This window comes from Pseudophryne corroboree, chromosome 1, assembly GCF_028390025.1.
Source record: "Pseudophryne corroboree isolate aPseCor3 chromosome 1, aPseCor3.hap2, whole genome shotgun sequence".
Lineage (NCBI taxonomy): Eukaryota > Metazoa > Chordata > Amphibia > Anura > Myobatrachidae > Pseudophryne > Pseudophryne corroboree.
This window is the reverse complement of record NC_086444.1, coordinates 988295727-988321943: the sequence shown is the minus strand read 5'-3', so window position 1 is coordinate 988321943 and position 26217 is coordinate 988295727. Positions and strand designations below refer to the sequence as shown.

General features: G+C 44.4%; 1 protein-coding gene across 4 annotated transcripts in view; it reads left to right on the top strand.

Moving 5' to 3' along the window:
• Positions 1–26217, top strand: part of ARHGAP10 (Rho GTPase activating protein 10) — a 614077-nt gene that overhangs the window by 252388 nt on the left and 335472 nt on the right. For all 4 annotated transcript variants that reach the window (XM_063920579.1, XM_063920578.1, XM_063920581.1 and 1 more), the window contains exons 5-7: positions 484–585; positions 21647–21757; positions 24256–24360. In XM_063920579.1, the coding sequence (XP_063776649.1) occupies positions 484–585; positions 21647–21757; positions 24256–24360 (318 nt within the window). The remainder of the gene's footprint in view (positions 1–483; positions 586–21646; positions 21758–24255; positions 24361–26217) is intronic.

Genomic DNA, 26217 nt, shown 5'->3' with positions numbered 1-26217 from the left:
GTGGCCACCCAGGAGCTATTACGTATCTCATCAGCAGTAGACTAATGCAATACAGGCAGGATAGAGGTCGTCTGACGGATGAGTTACCATGACACCCCCCAGTGACAGATTTGTTTTAAAGCATTGCTGCACTAAGCAATCCTGCATCACTGCAGTAAGCAGTGACAGAGGCTGTCTCTTAGTGCAGAGATAAGTACCATGATAATACATCCCCCCCACTCCCCTTACTCTGTAAAACACTTTTGATAAAGCCGGCCATTTTGTGTGCTGAAACAATCATTCATTTATGTGCCTCCCACAGTGCAGCTTAAATAAGAAGTGGTAATATGTGCAAGCTACAGGTCCACTGTAATGGAAAAGGACAGAGAAGAGTTATGAAGACTGGTGAATCTCTGATTAAACGTTAACCTGAATAAATAATACTTTTTAAACTTTACTATTCTTTTTAAAGAATGAAAATATTTGTGCATCTCACTTTTACAGGAAGAAAAAAAGAAGTTTGATAAAGAGACAGAAAAGAACTACAGCAATCTGGATAAACATTTAAGCATGTCATCCAAGAAGAAAGAGCCACAATTACAGGAGGTAGGGTTGCCCTGGAGTTATTCATTATGTGTCAGCACAAAGTTTAGCCTGATTGCTCAGCTGTAACCTAATGATTCACTGTTGTATAATTTACTTCTTCAGCGTTGTCATAGGATCCTCTCTGGAAATGGCCGATATGCTTCTGATTTGTATTCTGTACAGATTTAATGTTGTGTCCTGTAGTCTGTATGGGCTCAAAGGTTTACATGTACCTATATAAGTATCTATATTTGTCTGTGTGTTATTAAAGGATCATTATCTATATAATAATTGTGGATGGCTGTCACACCTCTGACATGTGCAGTGGTGCACCTCCACCCCAACAGCTTCCTCTAATGGATAAGTATGACTAGAGATGGGCATCGATATTCCTTCCCCCCTGCAGTGCACATGGTTTTGCCCATCTGCTAACATTTACTGCTACGATCAGGTCTGAATTATGCCCCTTGTTCAGAAGCTGAATGGCTCATTTGTTTTTGGCCTTATCAGCGGGGAGGGGTAGGAAACATGCAGAAATGTAGTTGCTTGTAGACCTAAAAATAACACCTCCTTGTTCATAGGTTTTGTTTTTTTTTTTGGATCAATAACCTATGAGAAAAATATGCACATATCTTATTTTTTTAAAACCAATGAGTTTTTATTGAAATTGACCAAAATCCACAGTACAGGGAACCAAATAGTCAAGTACGGAGTTTGACATTGAGCACATTGAAATCCGACATCAACAATGATGGTTAACGAGGGAGCAGTGAGATACACATAAACATTGGAGTGTGAATACATAATATACAATTTTTTGTCAAATTATCATTAGATAACACTTGACAATGCTTTCAAAAATATCATACTGGGTGGTTAACTTCTATTTTATTTGTATTACCAATTTAAAGACAAAAGACAAAAATAGGAGCATTGAAGATAGGATAAAAGAAAGGAAAAAAGAGAAAAAGAAAGACAAAAGAAAATTAAAGATAAGAGTAATAAGTATTCACGGTTGGGTAGGGGTATTTAAAAAAGGAGCAGATAAGTAAACGGAAGGATGGAGTTGGACATGGATATCAGCAGAGTCCGGGTATGGGTAAGGAACGAGTGAGGTACCATGGGGACCAGATATTGTGAAACTGAGCCACTGTATTATTCCGTAAACTAGTGATGTATTCCATGTCGGCAATATAGTTAATATTAGCCACACGTGCGGTCAGTGAAGGTACTTTCTGGTCTTTCCATTGTTTAGCTATCAGGGATTTAGCTGCCATACAAAAGTGCATAACGAGCTTATCATGGGTTCTGGGTAGGTCGAGAATAGGGGCAAGAAGCAAGGCTGTTTTCGGGAGAGAGCTCAATACTATGTCCAAGAGATTGGGCTATCAAAGCACAAACAAAGTTCCAGAAGGGGCGAAAAGAAGTACAAGTCCACCATATGTGTATAAAGGTGCCCTCCTCTTCGCAAAGTCTCCAGCATTGATTCGAGGTAGTGGGGAAGATAGAGTGAAGTCTGGAGGAAACTAGGTACCGCTGGGTATATACTTTATAACAGGTTTCTCTAATCGCCACACTAAGAGAAGCCTTAGCAATCCGCATTTTAATTTCTGTTCCCCTTCCTGCCAATTGAGAGTACACACATGCGTTCAAAGGAAGTAGGTGGTCTCAAAGAAGAAGATTTAAGTTGGGATCTGAGAAAACTCAGAATGTGAATATAATGACACGAAGATGGAACACCAAGGCGTTCTTGACATTCCTCAAAAGATTTCTGGGCTAATTGACCTTTAATATGGATAAATCTCGTAATACCATGGGAGTGCCACGGAACTGCCATGTTCTGATCACAACCAGGGGGGAAGGCCGAGTGGTCCCAAATTGGTGTGAGAGAGGAGGGATATGTTGAGAGTTTATGGGTGGTGCAATGTTTATCCCACAGCCCAAGGGTGAATTTAACTGTGGGAATTAAATAAACAGAGGCTGGTCTGCATGTCTTGGGGAGCCAGAGAAGGGAATCAAGTGAATTACCCTGGAATAAAGAGTTTTCAATATCCACCCATTTCTTAACCCCCGGTGGTGATTACCAGGATATAACGTGGTTAAGTTGGCATGCGTTAAAGTATGCTCGTAGATTAGGGTAACCCAGTCTGCCAGATGTTACATTCTTAGTCAGAACTGTATGTCTAATACGAGGCTTACGATTAGCCCAAACAAATTTGTGACGTAGGTTCTGTAGGGAAGCTAAAGGTGCCCGGGACACCAAGATTGGGATAGTTTGGAACAAGTATAAAATGCGAGGGAGGAAGTTCATTTTGAGGGTGTTAATCCTGCCTATCCATGAGATATATGAACGATCCAATTTGTCTAAATCTTGCGTAAGTGTTCTAATAATAGGAACATAATTGGCCTGATAAAGAGTAGAATAAGATTTGGTCATATTAATGCCAAGATATTTGATAGCCGAAGGTCTCCATAGAAAGGAAATGTAGAGGTCAATGTGGAGTAAATGTGCCTCTGATTTGGTATGGTTAACCTTATAACCCGATAGTGAACCGTATAAAATAAGCTCTTTTTGCAAGTTAGGGAGAGATATTAAAGGGTTAGAAACAGTCAGGAGTACATCGTCTGCAAACAGATATTTTATATGTATCGCGTCCCACAGTAATATCCCCAATATCAATGTTTGATCATACGCGAGCTGCAAGAGGTTCAATACATAGAGCGAATATTAAGGGTGAGAGAGAGGGCAGCCTTGACGAGTGTCATTTTTTAAGTCAAACCGGGGTGAGCTTAGTCCATTTGTCATAACCATAGATGAGTGGCTAGAATAGAGGGCTTTAACAGCAGTGATAAAAGGACCGTGAAGACCAAATGAAAATAAGAAAGGCCAGGAAATACGATCAAATGCCTTTTCGGCGTCAAGTGCTAAAGCGACCTCGGGTGTTTTAGATGAGGTAATGTGGTGAAGTAGGTTGATGATGCGCCTGGTGTTGTCTGAGGCCTGGCGGCCCGGAATAAATCCTACCTGGTCAGGGTCGATCAGCGAGGCTAGGACAGTGTTCAGACGCGTCGCTAAGACCTTAGCAAAGAGCTTAAGATCTGTATTTATTAAAGAGATGGGTCTGTAGTTAGAGCAACAAGAGGGGTCCTTACCGGGTTTCGGGATGACAGTAATGCGAGAAATCGTGGAGTCAGTGTGGAAAGGGGTGCCCTGCATAATCTTATTAAACAGAGAGACCATGTGCAAAGTGAGTTGGGGGGCAAAAGTTTTATAGTATACCATCGGATAGCCATCCGGACCAGGTGCTTTAGATGGTTTCTGAGTTTTCAATGCAGCTTCTATTTCCTCAACAGAGATATCAGCATTTAAAATAGAGTTAGCTGTGTCATCCAGTCGGGGGAGTACGCAAGAATTAAGATATTGTTGGACCTTACAGGCATGGACCGAGGGATCAGTTGGAGAGTCCAAATTGTACAGTGCCCTATAATAATCAGGAAAAATACCATAAATTTTTGTAGGGTCATAGGTGATGCCGCCTAAGGGATCCTTAATAATGTAAATGGCTTGGCGCGCAATTTATTCGCTAATAGAGTGTGAGCCTTATTGCTCTTGTCGTAAAACAACTGCTTAGCCCACCATAGTGAACGTTCAACCTTTTCCGCTAGGAGAGACTGTAACTCAGCACGAGTTTTAGAAAGTTCCACTAGTATTTTCCTAGAATGTGTGCGCTTGTGTTCCCTATCTAAATTCGCAATAGTTTTGGTTAATGAATTGATACGTTGTTCTTGTTCCCTCTGTCGGCGAGAAGCATATTGTATAATGGACCCTCTAACAACTGCCTTATGGGCTTCCCAGACTGTGGATGCACTACAGTCATCCCAGGAATTGAGAGCAAAATAGTCCTGTATTTTAGATTTGATTAGGTCTTGGAACTGAGGTATCTTCAACAGGGTTTCGTTAAGTCTCCACGATGGCTTTCCACCGGGTACACAAAGATATCAAAGGACGCCATTAAAGCAGAATGGTCAGTCCAAGTAAGTGGAATTATCGAGGAGCATTGAGCAATTTGGAAAAAGGAGTCACAACTTAAGAACATGTCTATACGAGAATATACATCATGCGGATTGGAGTAAAAGTGTAATCCCTAGTGGTAGGATTAAGATATCGCCAAACATCAAACAGACCAGCCTCGGCCATGCATTTATGCAATGCAGAAGAATTTGGAGTATGTCCGCTACGTAAGGGGCCGGATTTATCCATATGAGTGACGACCATGTTAAAATCACCGCCTACAAATGTCTTGCCCCTTCTATACAAAGAATGATCCTGAAAGAATTTACGAAACAATCTGGCATGACCAGTATTAGGGGCATAGAGGTTGGCCAATGTAACTTCCTCGTGTACGATTTTCCCTTGCACCATAAAATAACGACCCTCATTGTCGCATTTAGAGTCTAGGAACTGAAAAGGAGTGGAACATCTGACAAGGATAGCCACTCCATTTCGTTTAGTCGTATTATTGGAGTACCGAGCCGTGGGAAAGGATTTGGACGTCAAAGAGGGATGCGAGCTCACTTTCAAGTATGTTTCCTGTAAAAAGATCACATCCCCCTTTAATGTTTTAAGGGACCTATGAAGATGGGAGCGCTTATGAGGGGAATTAAGACCTTTCACATTAATTGACAAACACGTTAGTGGCATGGTAGGAGAGGGGAAGAAAGGGAATAACCCGAATTAAATTAAGGGACACTGGACTCTGCTGGGAAAAAAAATAATACATTTAAAAAAAATAATAAATAAAATGAGAACGAAAAATGAGCAGACAAAGTACCCTAAAGACAGGGTAATTGGCTACTAAAGTTTAGCTCTGTAACAGAAAGAGCTCACTGATGGGATTCAAATACAGTATATTTGAAGAGGGTATAAACCCTATATAGTAACTCGTATCTATAATCCCTAAAATAGGGGGGAGAAACTGACTGGCTAAGGTGCCGACCCCCCCCCCCCTTCATCCAAAACTAGAAGTATATTTAATGGGTGGAAATCTGTACATAAAATAGAAACTCATAGCGAGACTGAGCAAACAAAAACACAGAGGATACGAAGAATGAAGTCAAACCATTGAACAGCAACATAATATTGACAGTAGAGCTATGGTAAAGTCACAGTACTGACCGGTAAATAAAGGCATGCCACACAATATCGGATCGGAGTTCAATCCGGAAACCCAAATCCAGGGTCAAGGCATCTGATCCACCGGGCAGGACCGTGAGGTTATAAAGTTATTGAGAAACAAATACTGCACAGAGCCAGCAAATAGTAACTGGTTAGCAGAATGGTATGATGGCAAGAGTAACTGTAAGTATCATAAAAATGGTTAATAATCAACTAAAAACTTTTGAAAAAGAACATGGTTCAAATACGTAATATTACCAATGTTAATCTCGACATAGAGCGTAAACGACAATTAAAGTCAGAAATATATTTAAACCATGAATAATTCAAACCCAAGCGTGAGGAGCTTCACTTTGGGGAAGAGGCAACGGGATCAGCAGGTCCGATCCAGAAGTGGGCGCCAGTTGAAGTTTACGAAGCAGTCTGTTGCCTTCCTCAAGAGAGCGAATATTAACTCGCCCATCAGTATCCACTATGATATGAAAGGGGAAACCCCAACGATATTTATATCCATTTTCACGTAGCGTAGAGGTGACAGTGCGTAGGTCACGTGGTTTAGCAATGATCACCGGTGATAGATCTTGATAAATCTGAATCTGTGATCCCTCGAATAAGATCGAGGTTGAGTTCCTGCTTGCCATTGTGATACTATTTTTAATCTTGAAAGAAACTTAAGAATAACTTCCCGGTGGGGTTTAGGCCTCAGTGCGCGATGAGCTCTCTCTGAGGATGGCAGGCTCAGACAGCGACGGAACCAAGTAGAGAAAAAGCCTTTTGAGATATGGTTCCAGTTCAGTGGCAGATATGGATTACGGAACATTCAGAATGCGCAGATTATTCCGTCTCTCACGATTTTCACTGTCCTCCACTATATCTTTGAGAAAATCCAAATTCACCATAAAGATAACTCATATCATCGCCTACACGGTTTTGTAACTCTTGTTGTTTGTCCATTTGTGATTCCAAAGAAGTGGTGCGAGAGTCCAAATCCGCCAAGTCAGATTTTAATTTGCCAATTGCCGACTGGAGGGCGGTGGTGAAGGAGTTTTTAAGGTCTAGAATCTGATGCAGGAGACCCCTGTAGGGTTATAGAGTGGGCAGGGGCTACAAAAAGGGGTTCTATTAAAGTCAGTGGAGGACAGCTCCCTGTTTGTGCGTCTGCTTGAGTTTCCAGCCAGTGCACATATCTTATTTTAATGAAACAAATGGGGACATAAATAGAAAAATGTGACAGGGACTAGAAGATTGGGGGGAATGGCATGCATGTTGGAAAAAAAATCTATATATTAAATAAAATGTCTGTTTAGTAGGAATCTGTAGAAATGCTTGAATGTAGGAAGAGGTGAGCGAAACTTCCTTCGTATTCCCTCTGTGTGACCTTGTGGAAGTGCTACTGCAAGTTGTGCTGTGTGTTGTGTGTCTTATTTCAACTTATGTTTCAATTTTGTGTGTCCGTTTCTTTGTTCTTCATATGTATGTATGTATGTATGTATGTATGTATGTATATGTGCTTTTTTGTTTTAAATTTCAATTGAAAGTTGTGCAGTGCAAGTCGTAGCCTTTAAAGTAAATAATTACTGGTATTAGAAGCCACTGCACAGTTTCTGACCTTTATAATTTGCATGGTAATGATGGAACTCTTTAGTCTCTTATACGGTTATTATTTAAAGTAGAGAGCATATTATGCCAAGTATGATATTAATTGCAGGAGTTCTATATATTATGTGAGTATTACCTGTTAAAGTGTGTGTGTGTGGTGAAGGAAGTGGAAAACTGGTTTTTGGCTGCCTTGTACTTATGGATTCCAGCTACCTGCGGAATAACCATGGGTACATTGTTTGTTCTGTACTTGGTGCACTGTCCACATGGTGTGCTATTAATGGAAGATCATTATCTTGTTAGAAGAAAACAGTATTTTTCTTAGCCTCCTTCTCCCCAGAGAGATCATTTTCATATGGTTCTGCGTCTCCCTAGAGCACTACTGAGGAGGAATGTATGAGAAACCAAGCAAAGGATGTGCTTGTGACCTTACTGACAAGGTTTCCTCACCAGAGAAAAGAGGATCCACATCCCGAGTGACTAATCTCTCTAAGCATTACAATTCCCAGTGCTGGGTATTTTGTTTCCGCAGATTCTCCCTGGCACTACAGTGTACAATAGAACTGCAGTAAATGAAACGCTCACTTTAGACAGTTACCCACACGTTCTGCTTTGTAATAGTAAAGTTGAAACTACATATGAAATCATCAATAAATACACTATACAACATATATGTGGTCCTCCATGTGCTATACCCAGTGTCAGTATGATCCGGAAGCACTGGCAATCAGCATCACACTACATTCTATGGGGTTTTCAGCATACGTACTATGCGCATACACCCTCTTGAGATGGATGGGTTATTGAATTGTCGTCCCAGGACACCTCTGCACAAAGGCATCCTGGCTAATTCACATTTATTAACGAGGAAACCCATAGTGTAGGAGCAGGGAATGAGAGACGTGTGTGTATAATATATGTGTGTAAAGCTATAATAAAGTTATAATGGTTATGTCTATACATAGAAATATTTTTAGAGAAATGTACTTCTAAGGACTGTGGGTAAACTATGGAGGCAAATTTTTTTTTCTCTTGCAATTTTCATTTGTCTGTTACGGCATCACGCTTAAACTACTGAAAGAATTTGGAACGTGTTTTTAGTATTGTATACAGTAGCTTAGAGGCATAGAAAGAAACTGAGACATATATGATCTTGATGTGACATCAGGGAGAGGAGAAATAAAAGAAAAAATAAGATTTTAAACCTACCGGTAAATCTTTTTCTCCTAGTCCGTAGAGGATGCTGGGGACTCCGTAAGGACCATGGGGTATAGACGGGCTCCGCAGGAGACATGGGCACTATAAAGAACTTTTAGTATGGGTGTGCACTGGCTCCTCCCTCTATGTCCCTCCTACAGACCTCAGTTAGAGAACTGTACCCAGAGGAGATAGACAATATGAGGAAAGGATTTTGTTAATCTAAGGGCAAGATTCATACCAGCCCACACCAATCATACCATATAACCTGGAATATACGCAACCAGTTAACAGTATGAACAAAAAACAGTATCGGTCAAAGACCGATTCCAACTGTAACATAACCCTTGTGTAAGCAACAACTATATACAAGTCTTGCAGATGTAGTCCGCACTGGGACGGGCGCCCAGCATCCTCTACGGACTAGGAGAAAAAGATTTACCGGTAGGTTTAAAATCTTACTTTCTCTTACGTCCTAGAGGATGCTGGGGACTCCGTAAGGACCATGGGGTTTATACCAAAGCTCCCAACCGGGCGGGAGAGTGCGGATGACTCTGCAGCACCGACTGAGCAAACGCAAGGTCCTCATCAGCCAGGGTATCAAACTTGTAGAATTTTGCAAAAGTGTTTGAACCCGACCAAGTAGCTGCTCGGCAAAGCTGTAATGCCAAGACGCCTCGGGCAGCCGCCCAAGAAGAGCCCACCTTCCTAGTGGAATGGGCCTTTACTGAATTTGGTAACGGCAATCCAGCCGTAGAATGAGCCTGCTGAATCCTGTTACAGATACAGCGAGCAATAGTCTGCTTAGAAGCAGGAGCGCCAACCTTGTTGGCTGCATACAGGACTAACCGAGCCTCTGTTTTCCTAACCCTAGCCGTCCTGGCTACATAAATCTTTAAGGCCCTGACTACATCCAGGGGCTTGGAGTCCTCCCAGTCCCCCGTAGCCACAGGCACCACAATAGGTTGGTTCATATGAAATGAAGAAACCACCATAGGCAAAAATTGAGGACGCGTCCTCAATTCTGCTCTAACCACATGGAAAATCAAATATGGGCTCTTGTGGGACAAGGCCGCCAATTCGGACACCCGCCTTGCAGATGCCAAGGCCAATAACATGACCACCTTCCACGTGAGAAATTTTAATTCAGCTGTTTGAAGAGGTTCAAACCAGTGAGATTTCAGGAAACTTAACACCACGTTAAGGTCCCACGGTGCCACTGGGGGCACAAAGGGGAACTGGATGTGCAGCACTCCCTTAACAAACGTCTGGACTTCTTGGAGAGAAGCCAATTCCCTCTGAAAGAATATAGATAGGGCCGAAATCTGTACCTTAATGGAGCCTAACTTTAGGCCCATATCCACTCCTGTCTGTAGAAAGTGGAGAAACCGGCCCAGATGGAAATCTTCCGTAGGAGCATTCTTGGCTTCACACCAAGATACATACTTCCTCCAGATACGGTGATAATGCTTTGCCGTCACCTCCTTCCTAGCCTTTATGAGAGTAGGGATGACTTCCTCCAGAATACCTTTCCCAGCTAGGATTCGGTGTTCAACCGCCATGCCGTCAAACGTAACCGCGGTAAGTCTTGGAACACACATGGCCCCTGCTGTAACAGGTCCTCCCTGAGAGGAAGAGGCCACGGACCTTCTGCGAGCATTTCCAGAAGATCTGAGTACCAGGCCCTTCGAGGCCAATCTTGAACAATGAGTATTGTCTGCACTCTTCTTTGTCTTATGATTCTCAATATTTTTGAGATGTGGAAGAGGAGGAAATACGTAGACCGACTGAAACACCCATGGTGTCACTAGGGCGTCTACTGCTACTGCCTGAGGGTCCCGTGACCTGGCACAATACCTCCGAAGCTTCTTGTTGAGGCGTGATGCCATCATGTCTATTTGAGGAATTCCCCAAAGACTTGTTATCTCTGCAGAAACTTCTTGATGAAGTCCCCACTCTCCTGGATGGAGATCGTGTCTGCTGTGGAAGTCTGCTTCCCAGTTGTCCACTCCCGGAATGAAGACAGCTGACAGAGCGCTTACGTGATTTTCCGCCCAGCGAAGAATCCTGGTGGCTTCCGCCATTGCCACTCTGCTCCTTGTCCCGCCTTGGCGGTTTACATGAGCCACGGCTGTGACGTTGTCTGATTGAATCAGAACCGGTAGGTCGCGAAGAAGATTCTCCGCTTGTCGTATGGCCCTCAATTCCAGTATGTTGATGTGTAGACAAGCCTCCTGGCTTGACCATAGTCCCTGAAAATTTCTTCCTTGTGTGACTGCACCCTATCCTCGGAGGCTCACGTCCGTGGTCACCAGAACCCAGTCTTGAATGCCGAACCTGCGACCCTCTAGAAGGTGAGCACTCTGCAGCCACCACAGGAGAGACACCGTGGCCCTGGGGGACAGGGTTATTTTCTGATGTATAAGTAGATGGGACCCGGACCACTTGTCCAGAAGGTCCCACTGAAAAGTCCTCGCATGAAACCTGCCGAAGGGGATGGCCTCGTAGGCTGCCACCATTTTTCCCAAAACTCGAGTGCATTGATGAACAGACACTCCTTTTGGTTTTAGCAGGTCTCTGATCATGTTCTGGAGATCCTGGGCTTTTTCCAATGGAAGAAAAACCCTCTTTTGTTCCGTGTCCAGAATCATGCCCAGGAATGATAGCCGAGTCGTTGGAACCAATTGTGACTTTGGCAGATTGAGAATCCAACCGTGCTGTTGCAGCACTTTCAGGGAGAGCGACATGCTCTTCAGCAATTGGTCTCTCGATCTCGCCTTTATCAGGAGATCGTCCAAGTATAGGATAATTGTGACTCCCTGCTTGCTCAGGAGCACCATCATCTCCGCCAATACCTTGGTGAAAATCCTCGGGGCCGTGGAAAGCCCAAACGGCAACGGCTGAAACTGGTAATGACAGTCCTGTACAGCGAATCTCAGGTACGCCTGATGAGACACCATCAAATCCCCCCCTTCCAGGCTGGATATTACAGCTCGGAGCGATTCCATCTTGAATTTGAACTTTTTCAAGTACAGGTTTAGGGATTTTAGATTTAAAATGGGTCTGACCGAACCATCCGGCTTCATGACCACAAACAGGGTCGAATAATACCCTTTTCCCTGTTGGACCAGGGGAACCTTGAACACCACTTGCTGTTGACACAGCTTTTGAATTGCAGCTAACACCACTTCCCTCTCCGGGGGTGAAGCTGGCAAGCTTCGGGGAGCACCAGCGTCATGCGGTGGATTTTGTAGAAGCCGGGGAGGACTTCTGCTCCTGGGAACTAGCTGAAGCAGGTGTTCTCTTTCCTCTACCCTTACCTCTGGCAAGGAAGGAAGAGCCCCGACCTCTTCTGGACTTATGCGACCGAAAGGACTGCATCTGATACTGTGGAGTTTTCTTTTGCTGTTGTGGAACAAAAGGTAAAAAGGTAGATTTACCCGCTGTAGCTGTGGCAACCAGGTCCGCAAGCCCCTCCCCAAACTACACTTCACCCTTGTAAGGTAAAACCTCCATATGCTTCTTTGAGTCTGCATCACCCGTCCATTGGCGGGTCCATAGAGCTCGTCTCGCAGAAATAGCCATGGCATTGGCTCTGGAACTCAGCAGCCCAACGTCTCTTTGAGCGTCCCTCATATATAAGACTGCGTATTTAATGTGGGCTAAGGTTAATAAAATGGTATCCCTGTCTAGGGTATCAAGGTCAGCTGACAAGGTATCTGTCCATGCTGCAACTGCGCTACATACCCATGCCGATGCTATTGCCGGTCTGAGCAAAGTACCTGTATGCGCATAGATAGACTTTAAAGTAGTCTCCTGTCTGCGATCAGCAGGATCCTTGAGGGCTGCCGTGTCCGGAGACGGTAGCGCCACCTTCTTGGACAGGCGTGTTAAAGCCTTGTCCACCCTGGGAGAGGATTCCCAACGTACCCTGTCCTGAGCAGGGAAAGGATACGCCATAAGAACCCTTTTGGGAATCTGCAGTTTCTTATCTGGAGTTTCCCAAGCTTTTTCAAATAACTCGTTAAGCTCATGAGACTGGGGAAAGGTTACCTCAGGTTTCTTTTCCTTATACATGCGCACCCTTGTGTCAGGGACAGAGGGGTCATCTGTGATATGCAAAACATCTTTTATTGCAATAATCATACACTGAATACTTTTTGCCACCCTTGGGTGCAATCTTGCATCATCGTAGTCGACACTAGAATCAGAATCCGTGTCGGTATCAGTGTCTACTATTTGGGATAGGGGACGTTTTTGAGACCCTGAAGGGCCCTGTGACCCAGTCCAATTCGTGGATTGACTCCCTGCTTTCTCTTTGGACTCTGCTTTGTCCAGTTTCTTATGTAATGAGGCCACACTTGCATTCAACATATGCCACATGTCCATCCAATCAAGAGTCGGCGTTGCCGACGGAGACACACCACTCATCTGCTCCACCTCCTCCTTGGACGAGCCTTCCGCTTCAGAAATGCCGACACGCACGTACCGACACTCCCACACACACAGGGATATATCTATAAGGGGACAATTCCCCAACAAGGCCCTTTTGAAAGACAGAGAGAGAGTATGCCAGCACACACCCAGCACCAACTGACACTGGAACACACCCAGGTAGCGCTTTTTATATATAATCAATGTGTATACACACTCACTGCGCTTAAAAAAATGCCCCCTCCCCCCCCCCCCCCTCTTTTCAGCCCTCTGTCACCGAATTCAGCAGGGGAGAGTCCGGGGAGCCAGCTTCTCTGCAGCTTCTGTGGAGAAAATGGCGCTGTTAGTGCTGAGGTCCCGCTTCAATATTCAAAAAATGGCGGGGATCTCTCCATTTACTGCTTCCGCAGCCTAATGTACCCTTATATGCCAGTCCAGAGGTTTATTGATGCCCCCCCTGCGCCCATCAGTGCCTGTTCCGTGTGTGTAGTGTGTGGGAGCAATGGCGTGCAGCGTTACCGCTGCGCGCTTACCTCAGTGAAGATCTGAAGTCTTCTGCCGCCTTGAAGTCTTCTTTTCTTCCTATACTCACCCGGCTTCTATCTTCCGGCTCTGCGAGGAGGACGGCGGCGCGGCTCTGGGACGAACGGCGGGGTGAGATATGCGTTCCTCTGGAGCTAATGGTGTCCAGTAGCCTAAGAAGCAGAGCCTATCAGTTAAGTAGGTCTGCTTCTCTCTCCTCAGTCCAACGATGCAGGGAGCCTGTTGCCAGCAGTGCTCCCTGAAAATAAAAAACCTAACAAAAATCTTTTTCAGAGAAACTCTGGAGAGCTCCCTTGTAATGCACCCTATCTCCTCTGGGCACAAAATCTAACTGAGGTCTGGAGGAGGGGCATAGAGGGAGGAGCCAGTGCACACCCATACTAAAAGTTCTTTATAGTGCCCATGTCTCCTGCGGAGCCCGTCTATACCCCATGGTCCTTACGGAGTCCCCAGCATCCTCTAGGACGTAAGAGAAAACAGAAGTTTGATACTCTGAGCGAGCAGTGTGCAGGCTCCTCAAGACAAAAATGACTATGTATATAAATATAATTTTTTGAGTGGACAAATATACTTCTAGGGACTGTTTATGAACCATGGGAATGAAAAATTATTTTTTATTATGTATGTATGTATGTATGTATGTATGTATGCGTACTGTGTATGTATGTATGTATATGTGTGTGTATGTGTGTATGTATGTATGTATATATATATATGTGTGTACACACTGTATGTATGTATGTATGTATATGTGTATATATATTTATATATATATATTTATTACACAATATGTAGATATGGGAGTTTCTGATTTCTACGGTTGTAAATATAAAATAGTGTACATTTTTTTGTACATCTTTAGAGATGTAAATTTGAGACATCTTAATGTAAGTAAATATTAATCCATTGTTCTTGGTGTTACCCGAGGAGCACCCATAGCAGATACGGTAAAAAAGTGAAAGGACTATTTTTGTAGTTTATTAAATTCTACACACTGGAGGTGCAGTCAGTCAGTGAGTGAGGGCTTTCGCATATATATATATATATATATATATATATATATATATATATATATATTTATATATATAGATTTATATATATTTATATATTAAACATGCAATACACACTCACACACGTATCTCAAGATCTATATTGCAAGATAATCCGACTATATATTAATCACTAATCAGGCAGCTTATCTTGACTCATGAAGTTACAGTATACAGGTTAGTCCAGTAGATGGAATACCAATCATCTTTTAGTGTGTTAATTCCTGAACAGAGGCGTCACTAGGTGTGGTGACACCCGGTGCGTACCCTGGATCTCCCTGCTCGCCGGAGGAGCGTTCGAGACAAATTGGGGGCGTGGATGCACATAATATGGAGTGGTCATATACATGGGAGCGGGGTCTTGAGGAGATCCCGTGCTCATCACTCCGAGGGCATGCCCAGCATCTCCGGAGATGCTGGGCTGTACTGGGCAGCCCCCGGAGACACTATTCCTTTGCTGTCGGCTCCTCATCAATGACAGGAGCCAGGTGCTGTACGAGGCTGTCACACTGCAGCACCTGGCTTCTCTCACTGCGGAGGAGCCGGCACTCTGGTGTCAGCCCCTCCGCGGGTGATACCCAAGGGCCGGCCGCATTCACCTTATGACGCCACTGTCCCTGAAGGAAAAGATGCAAATATTGTGTACAAAGACTTTTTGTGATCAATGTGTACAATATAAAATACACATCACAATATTAGATGCCACTACTGTCTTTGTAAAACTCATTCTGCTGAGCAATAACAGACATCCATGCGATCTAAAATAAATAAATATTTCTCTGATGTCCTAAGTGGATGCTGGGACTCCGTAAGGACCATGGGGAATAGCGGCTCCGCAGGAGACTGGGCACAACTAAAGAAAGCTTTAGGACTACCTGGTGTGCACTGGCTCCTCCCACTATGACCCTCCTCCAGACCTCAGTTAGAATCTTGTGCCCGGCTGAGCTGGATGCACACTAGGGGCTCTCCTGAGCTCCTAGAAAAGAAAGTATACTTTTAGATTTTTTATTTTCAGTGAGATCTGCTGGCAACAGACTCACTGCTACGAGGGACTAAGGGGAGAAGAAGCGAACCTACCTGCTTGCAGCTAGCTTGGGCTTCTTAGGCTACTGGACACCATTAGCTCCAGAGGGATCGAACACAGGCCCAGCCTCGGTCGTCCGGTCCCGGAGCCGCGCCGCCGTCCCCCTTACAGAGCCAGAAGCAAGAAGATGGTCCTGGAAATCGGCGGCAGAAGACTTCGGTCTTCAACAAGGTAGCGCACAGCACTGCAGCTGTGCGCCATTGCTCCTCATGCACACCTCACACTCCGGTCACTGATGGGTGCAGGTCGCTGGGGGCGCCCTGAGCAGCAATATTAAACACCTTGCTGGCATAAAACTCACATAATATAGTCTGAGAGGCTATATATGTGAAAAATACCCCTGCCAGATATCCATAAAAAAGCGGGAGAAGTCCGCCGAAAAAGGGGCGGAGCTATCTTCCTCAGCACACTGGCGCCATTTTTCCCTCACAGCTCCGCTGGAAGGATCGCTCCCAGGCTCTCCCCTGCAGTTTCAAGACTACAAAGGGTAAAAAAGAGAGGGGGGGCACTAAATTTAGGCGCAGTAGTATACATATAAGCAGCTATAAGGGAAAATCACTCAGTTATAGTGTTAATCCCTGTGTTATATAGTGCTCTGGTGTGTGCTGGCATACTCTCTCTCTGTCTCCCCAAAGGGCTTTGTGGGGTCCTGTCCTCAGTCAGAGCATTCCCTGTGTGTGTGCGGTGTGTCGGTACGGCTGTGTCGACATGTTTGATGAGGAGGCTTATGTGGAGGCGGAGCAGATGCCGATAAATGTGATGTCACCCCCTGCGGGGCCGACACCTGAGTGGATGGACTTGTAGAAGGAATTACGTGAAAGTGTCAACTCCTTACATAAAAGGTTTGACGACATAGCAGATGTGGGACAGCCGGCTTCTCAGCTCGTGCCTGCCCAACTGTCTCAAAAGCCATCAGGGGCTCTAAAACGCCCGCTACCTCAGATGGCAGACACAGATGTCGACACGGATACTGAATCCAGTGTCGACGACGATGAGACTAATGTAACTTCCAATAGGGCCACACGTTACATGATTGAGGCAATGAAAAATGTGTTGCACATTTCTGATGTTACCCCAGGTACCACAAAAAAGGGTATTATGTTTGGGGAGAAAAAACTACCAGTGGTTTTTCCCCCATCTGATGAATTAAATGAGGTGTGTGAAGAAGCGTGGGCTTCCCCCGATAAGAAACTGGTAATTTCTAAAAAGTTACTAATGACGTACCCTTTCCCGCCAGAGGATAGGTCACGTTGGGAAACATCCCCTAGGGTGGATAAAGCGCTCACACGCCTGTCAAAGAAGGTGGCACTACCGTCTCCGGATACGGCCACCCTGAAGGAGCCTGCTGATAGGAAGCAGGAGGCTATCCTGAAGTCTGTATATACACACTCAGGTATTATTTTAAGACCGGCTATTGCTTCAGCATGGATGTGCAGTGCTGCAGCTGCGTGGTCAGATTCCCTGTCGGAAAATATTGATACCCTTGACAGGGACACTGTATTGCTAACCATAGAGCATATAAAAGACGCAGTCTTATACATGAGAGATGCACAGAGGGATATTTGCCGGCTGGCATCTAAAATAAGTGCAATGTCCATTTCTGCCAGGAGAGGGTTATGGACTCGGCAGTGGACAGGGGATGCAGATTCTAAAAGGCATATGGAAGTTTTGCCTTATAAGGGTGAGGAGTTGTTTGGGGATGGTCTCTCGGACCTCGTTTCCACAGCGACAGCTGGGAAGTCAGCTTTTCTACCCCATGTTCCCTCACAACCAAAGAAAGCACCGTATTATCAAGTACAGTCCTTTCGGCCCCAAAAAGGCAAGCGGGTTAAAGGCGCGTCCTTTCTGCCCAGAGGCAGAGGTAGAGGGAAAAAGCTGCAGCATACAGCCAGTTCCCAGGAACAAAAGTCCTCCCCCGTTTCCTCTAAGTCCACCGCATGACGCTGGGGCTCCACAGGCGGAGCCAGGTACGGTGGGGGCCCGTCTCAAGAACTTCAGCAATCAGTGGGCTCGCTCACGGGTAGATCCCTGGATTCTTCAAGTGGTATCTCAGGGGTACAAGCTGGAATTCGAGACGTCTCCCCCTCGCCGTTTCCTCAAATCTGCCTTGCCAACAACTCCCTCAGACAGGGAGGCTGTGCTAGAGGCAATTCACAAGCTGTATTCCCAGCAGGTGATAGTCAAGGTGCCCCTCCTTCAACAAGGACGGGGTTACTATTCCACAATGTTTGGTACCGAAACCGGACGGTTCGGTGAGACCCATTTTAAATTTGAAATCCTTGAACAATTATATAAAAAAATTCAAGTTCAAGATGGAATCGCTCAGGGCAGTTATTTCAAGCCTGGACGAGGGGGATTACATGGTATCACTGGACATCAAGGATGCTTACCTGCATGTCCCCATTTACCATCCTCACCAGGAGTACCTCAGATTTGTGGTACAGGATTGTCATTACCAATTCCAGACGTTGCCGTTTGGTCTGTCCACGGCACCGAGGGTATTTACCAAGGTAATGGCCGAAATGATGATACTCCTTCGAAAAAAGGGAGTTTTAATTATCCCGTACTTGGACGATCTCCTGATAAAGGCGAGGTCCAGGGAGCAGTTGTTGGTCGGGGTAGCACTATCTCGGGAGGTGCTACAACAGCACGGTTGGATTCTAAATATTCCAAAGTCACAGCTGGTCCCTACGACACGTCTACTGTTCCTGGGGATGGTTCTGGACACAGAACAGAAAAAAGTGTTTCTCCCGGAGGAGAAAGCCAAGGAGCTGTCATCTCTAGTCAGAGGCCTCCTGAAACCAAAACAGGTGTCGGTGCATCACTGCACGCGAGTCCTGGGAAAAATAGTAGCTTCCTACGAAGCAATGCCATTCGGCAGGTTCCATGCAAGGACTTTTCAATGGGACCTGTTGGACAAGTGGTCCGGATCGCATCTTCAGATGCATCGGCTGATAACCCTGTCTCCAAGGACCAGGGTGTCTCTGCTGTGGTGGCTGCAGAGTGCTCATCTTCAAGAGGGCCGCAGATTCGGCATACAGGACTGGGTCCTGGTGACCACGGATGCCAGCCTTCGAGGCTGGGGGGCAGTCACACAGGGAAGAAACTTCCAGGGACTATGGTCAAGTCAGGAGACTTCCCTACACATAAATATTCTGGAACTGAGGGCCATTTACAATGCCCTAAGTCAGGCAAGACCCCTGCTTCAAAACCAGCCGGTACTGATTCAGTCAGACAACATCACGGCAGTGGCTCATGTAAACCGACAGGGCGGCACAAGAAGCAGGATGGCGATGGCAGAAGCCACAAGAATTCTCTGATGGGCGGAAAATCACGTGTTAGCACTGTCAGCAGTGTTCATTCCGGGAGTGGACAACTGGGAAGCGGACTTCCTCAGCAGGCACGACCTCCACCCGGGAGAGTGGGGACTTCATCCAGAAGTCTTCCAGCTGATTGTAAACCGTTGGGAATGGCCACAGGTGGACATGATGGCGTCCCGCCTAAACAAAAAGCTAGAAAGATATTGCGCCAGGTCGAGAGACCCTCAGGCAATAGCTGTGGACGCTCTAGTGACACCGTGGGTGTACCAGTCGGTTTATGTGTTCCCTCCTCTTCCTCTCATACCCAAGGTACTGAGGATAATAAGAAAAAGAGGAGTAAGAACTATACTCATTGTTCCGGATTGGCCAAGAAGAGCTTGGTACCCGGAACTTCAAGAACTGATCTCAGAGGACCCATGGCCTCTGCCGCTCAGACAGGACCTGCTGCAGCAGGGGCCCTGTCTGTTCCAAGACTTACCGCGGCTGCGTTTGACGGCATGGCGGTTGAACGCCGGATCCTGAAGGAAAAGGGCATTCCGGAGGAAGTCATCCCTACGCTGATTAAAGCTAGGAAAGAAGTGACCGCAAACCATTATCACCGCATATGGCGAAAATATGTTGCGTGGTGTGAGGCCAGGAAGGCCCCAACGGAGGAATTTCAGCTGGGCCGTTTTCTGCACTTCCTACAGTCAGGGGTGACTATGGGCCTAAAATTGGGTTCCATTAAGGTCCAGATTTCGGCTCTGTCGATTTTCTTCCAGAAAGAACTGGCTTCACTGCCTGAAGTTCAGACATTTGTTAAGGGAGTGCTGCATATTCAGCCCCCTTTTGTGCCTCCAGTGGCACCTTGGGATCTCAACGTGGTGTTGGATTTCCTAAAGTCGCATTGGTTTGAGCCACTTAAAACCGTGGATTTGAAATATCTCACGTGGAAAGTGGTCATGCTGTTGGCCTTGGCTTCGGCCAGGCGTGTGTCAGAATTGGCGGCTTTGTCATGTAAAAGCCCTTATCTGATTTTCCATATGGATAGGGCAGATCTGAGGACTCGTCCCCAGTTTCTCCCTAAGGTGGTATCAGCTTTTCATTTGAACCAACCTATTGTAGTGCCTGCGGCTACTAAAGACTTGGAGGATTCCTAGTTGTTGGACGTAGTCAGGGCCCTGAAAATTTATGTTTCCAGGACAGCTAGTGTCAGGAAAACTGACTCGCTATTTATCCTGTATGCACCCAACAAGCTGGGTGCTCCTGCTTCAAAGCAGACTATTGCTCGCTGGATCTGTAGTACGATTCAGCTTGCACATTCTGCGGCTGGACTGCCGCATCCTAGATCAGTGAAAGCCCATTCCACGAGGAAGGTGGGCTCTTATTGGGCGGCTGCCCGAGGGGTCTCGGCTTTACAACTTTGCCGAGCAGCTACTTGGTCGGGGTCAAACACATTTGCAAAATTCTACAAGTTTGATACCCTGGCTGAGGAGGACCTAGAGTTTGCTCATTCGGTGCTGCAGAGTCATCCGCACTCTCCCGCCCGTTTGGGAGCTTTGGTATAATCCCCATGGTCCTTACGGAGTCCCAGCATCTACTTAGGACGTCAGAGAAAATAAGATTTTACTCACCGGTAAATCTATTTCTCGTAGTCCGTAGTGGATGCTGGGCGCCCATCCCAAGTGCGGATTGTCTGCAATACTTGTATATAGTTATTGTTTAACTAAAGGGTTATTGTTGAGCCATCTGTTGAGAGGCTCAGTTATATTTCATACTGTTAACTGGGTATAGTATCACGAGTTATACGGTGTGATTGGTGTGGCTGGTATGAGTCTTACCCGGGATTCAAAATACTTCCTTATTGTGTCAGCTCTTCCGGGCACAGTATCCTAACTGAGGTCTGGAGGAGGGTCATAGTGGGAGGAGCCAGTGTACACCAGGTAGTCCTAAAGCTTTCTTTAGTTGTGCCCAGTCTCCTGCGGAGCCGCTATTCCCCATGGTCCTTACGGAGTCCCAGCATCCACTACGGACTACGAGAAATAGATTTACCGGTGAGTAAAATCTTATTTATATATATATATATATATATATATATATATATATCTATATCTCATGTGAATGTCTGTTATTGCTCAGTGGAACTAATTTTACAAAGATAGTAGTGGCATCTAATATAAGTGTATATTATATATTGAAATGCTAATGTTTAGCCAGAATATGATTACTATTAAATAAATGCATGAACGTAATCTAGATTGTTGGCCGAGCGTTCAGAATGACCACACAACAGCCGGTCATTCCAGATGAATGCAGTGGCATGTGTGTTGCTAGATTAAGCAGGTGTTGCTGTTAAAACATAATGTTTAGGAATATGTAATAAATTGTTAGACAAAAACATTTTATTTTCCACTCCACTTTGTCAAGACATAGTATGCAGCAATACTTCATGTTGCCCTTTCCGTCTGAGAGCCTGTATCTCTTTATATATGCCTTTTGCTAATATAATATATGATTTCAGTAAAAATCCATATATAGAGTTATAGGCTCCTTTCGATCGGGAAGTATGTTTATATTGTACGCACAGCTCTTGACTTGCTTTGCAGGGGATGCACAAATCTATTCCTTAAAGGGTATGGCATGAAATGTACAGTGCAGTTATTCTGGAGCTCTAAGCAGCTGTTTTCTTTCTCTCATTTAGGCAGATGTCCAAGTGGAGCAGAATCGGCAACATTTTTATGAGCTGTCGCTTGAATATGTGTGTAAACTTCAGGAAATCCAGGAGCGGAAAAAATTTGAATTTGTGGAACCTGTTAGTATGGGCAATTGTATACATTAAAATGATTGCTGTGCCTTTTCTCTCATTCTCGTACTGTGAGTTATTGTTAGTAGAGCCTCTTATGTTAGTAGCAATTTCCTTCTATTTAAATTCCATCTATTTTCTTTAGTATTTCTTTGGTCCTACTTTCTGTGGTTTCATTTTAAAACTGTAAAAATAAGTAAATGGTAAAGATAAGCACGTAAAATGAAATGTCCTTGATTATTATTATTATAATCAAAGCAACTGGTGTGATTATGTTTGTGAGGAGAGTTCATGTGACTGGCTTAAAGTTGAATAGTGGAGGGAATGGTATCCCCAATAGAACAGACTAGTTATGTGCGGCTGCTGTCAAGCGGATGCAGGAAGGTTGTGCTAACAGACACCTATAAGAAACAAAGTTCACTTTATGCTGCTTCTTGATTATGGTGCAACGCTCTTTGTGGTGAACGCTGAGTTTTTTTTTTCACATCCATTTACTATTGACATCTAAAAGCAAAATTGTCTAGTAACCTGTAGCAAGCTTATCCAATAGGGATGTGGTTATGTGACCGCCGGTCACAATACCTCCTCCTACATCCTGAAGCCTCACAAACCCGACAGACGGCATGCCGACTAAAACGGACTATTCCTACTCGTGACACCCATAGAGTGGGAATAGAACCTGTGTCGAGCGCAACAAGTGTCTGGATGCTGACCGCCGGGATCTGGGCCGCCGGTAAAACATACCCAACCCATCCAGTAGAGATAGGGAATCTGTTATAGCTTCTTTTTTGTGTATGACTGGTGAAGAGGCCAGATACCACAAATAGCAAGCTTGTGAGCAGGGCCTTCCTACCTCTGACTGTTTGTTATTACCCGGTTTTGCTATATCATTGTAAAGCACAATGGAATTTACTGCACTATATAAGAAACTGTTAATAAATAATAAGTCCTGTAGCCAGTAGTACCAAAGCACGGACCAATATCGAAGTTCCATTATGTTGGCTCAGAGCAAAGGCCAGCAGCACTTTGCTCTCAGTGTGCTTTTGTCCATAGCAGTAGTCATACAGATTAACAAGCATGTACCCAGCACCCAGCAGGTATAGAAGCCCCTACCGCATAGCCCTTCTTACAGATATTTATTATTATTATTGTTATCCGTTATTTATATGGCGCTACATGGGAACCGCAGCGCCCAGTTACAGAGTACAAAAACAAATAAATAGTGACCTACAGTTCAAGACAATATAGGACAAGAACAGGGTATGTAAACATAGCGGGATCGGTATGAAATACCTACAATCAAAATCCCGACTGTCGAAATACAGACAGCAATTGACAGACTGTCAAAATCCCGACATGGACAAAATACGACATTTAAAATACCAACAAGGTCAACATACCGACATGTAAAATGTTGGCAAGTCAAAATGCCGACATCGTTTTTTCATTGGGTTTTGGTGTGTGTGTTGACATAGGTCGACATGGACACCATATAAGTTCACTGCGTCCCCTCGCGGCTTCAGGCACGGTACGCCCGGCACACTATTATATTCCCCGTCCAAGTCCACTGGGATGGTAAAGTATGAACAAGTCGGTTTCAATGAGAAAATCATGAAATACTCATGTCGGCATTTCAACCTGTCGATATTTGACCTTGTCGGGATTTTGCCCGTCTGTCAATTTCTGTCGGTATTTTGACTGTCGGGATTTTGATTGTCGGTAAATTGACTGCATCCCAACATAGCTGCATCAGCAGACAACACTGAAATAAATATCTGGCAGAAGAAAACTGGGGGATTTGTTGCCATCGAAGGGTGTATTGAAAAGAAGATAGGTTAAGTCAGGAATGGAAAAGCGCATGAGGGAAGAGGGCCCTGCTCGTGAAAGCTTACATTCTAAATGCAAAATGTGTAGGCCCAGCAACTTGGGATATAGTAAAAATAACCTAGTATAGACAGGGAGAGTGGTGATAGCAGAGGTTGGGGTATAGATGATGTCCTACAACCGGGGGTGGCATGAGTCCACAGATCGTTCCAGGACAGAAAGGGTAGTTTCTGAGAGAAGGCTTTGGCATGCCACTGAGAACTGTTCCAGGCATTGCTGACTCTTGGCTTAGAGCAAAGGCTTTAAGAGTATACTTTTGAGGACTCCATGTGGCATATTTCATTATCTTTTTTTACTTTTTATTAAGGCATCACATTATATTATATGCTACAATCAACAGACAACATCACATCCACAGCTAGTTATCAAAGCATCAAAAAACAGCAGTACAATTGTCTACTGTATTCCATGTGGCATATTTAATTCTGAGCGATGTGTCACTGCCATGGTACATCACTGTAACGTTAAGCTGCGCACTTTTATGGGCTGCGATAAAAATTGAGCGAATGTGTTGTCCGTAGAGTCCTGTTGCTCATTAATTCCTGTGAGGTGCCGCATAGCCCTCTGAATTGTATTGTCTATGTGCTTTATTCTTATAATAATTAGATCTGTTTATTTTTTAGATGCTGTCTTTCTTCCAAGGGATTTTTACCTTCTATCACCAAGGATATGAACTTGCTAAAGATTTTAACCACTACAAACTGGAGCTACAGATCAACATTCAAAATGTATGTAACATTATTCCCCTTTTTTTCTACAGATGTCTCTTGGCGCTAATGATAGATAAAAACCTTTGGTAATCAAATAACCCCAATAGAGGTAGATTATAATCAGCTGCAGGGTGTCAATTATGCCTGTGTGAGCATAAACATGTATAAATCTCCTAATTTGAATAGGAGAAACAACTAAAAGATATTAAAAGTCACTCTGAGCTGATATTATTATTAATCAGGCTTTCAAATAAGTAAAGTCACATGTATGAAAAATATATAATTCTTTCATAAATTAATTGCATCAACCAATGCGTATACTGAATATAGGGGGTAATTCCAAATTGATCGCAGCAGGAAATTTTTTAGCAGTTGGACAAAACCATGTGCACTGCAGGGGGAGCAGATATAACATGTGCAGAGAGAGTTAGATTTGGGTGGGTTATTTTATTTCTGTGCAGGGTAAATACTGGCTGCTTTATTTTTACACTGCAAATTAGATTGCAGATTGAATACACCCCATCCAAATCTAACTCTCTCTGCACATGTTAAATCTGCCTCCCCTGCAGTGCACATGGTTTTGCCCAACTGCTAAAAAATTTCCTGCTGCGATCAACTTGGAATTACCCCCATAATCACCATATAAAGCTATCCAATTGATAGCTCCATAAACGAGTGAAACGCGTTAGCTGATACCGGTGACATCGCTTCCACCAGCTGTGGACATCTTTACATAGGCACCGTACTCGGTGCCGGACGCTAGCCATCACACGCAGCGGTAATTGGAAGTCGCAGCGGCACGTTCATCCTGGAGGACGGAGACGTCCTGTGCATCCTAGCCGCACTCTTCAGATCCAGCTCTGCACGCTTTCAGCCGGACTCACCGCAAAACAATTATGGATGGTGAGCTTTGAAACAGCATATAGGTGGTCTGCCCATTCAATTTTGGAAATCATGTGCAAAGCAGTGTAATTACTGGTTGATTGGGACTATTATATAGTTGACTGAGTTGTGACCGTTAAGTCAAGCACCTTATTTTCTACACCTGCTAAAGAATTATATTAGGACTAGTGTCACTCTAGTCCTATTTATTTGAGTGAACGAGGACACTTATCCATTCTTCATCTGCACACACTGTGGTCATCTCAGTGAGGTGTTTTTTTTTATAAAGGACTTGTTTAGTTCAGAGAATGAATTGATTCGCTTCCTTTTAAATAGCTAAAGTAGCTTGTGTTATATGTTGTATTTTCATTTGCATGCAAAGTGGTAGAAATTTTATCTGTATGGTTTTATTTTAATTGAATAGCTTTATATCTTGATTGTATTCAGTATACGCATTGGTTGATGCAATTCATTTATTAAAGAATAATAGATTTTTCATACATGTGACTTTACTTATTTCAAAGCCTGATTAATAATTATTCCCCTTTTTGTTTATATTAGGTGCTGTGTTTTGTGCTTGTGAAGACATTGTCCTCCGTAGAATAACATACTCACAACTCATGTCTATCATAAAAAATAACTTTTTGTCTTTGCTTGTGTGAAAGTTAGGGCAGATAACATACTGTATATAACCTAGTTCAGCAGCAATAAAACTGCTGATTATTGCTGTTTATTTCGAATAACTTATTTGGCGGCCTAGTTATCATTAGGGGCTGCGATCAGTAACACTGCTACTTTCATCCACCATTGCCAGCTTCCGCGCATGTGTGACTTCAGCTTATGCATGTGTAGAGCCACTGGTTAGACAGCGATGAGGTGGCGAATGGATCCGCTCCAATCCCTCTTCGGATCCCCGAAACTCCTTCACATAGGAAGAAGTGGGGTTCCGAGAACAAACTCCATCTGAAGATGGTGTTAGTTCTCGTAGGCAAA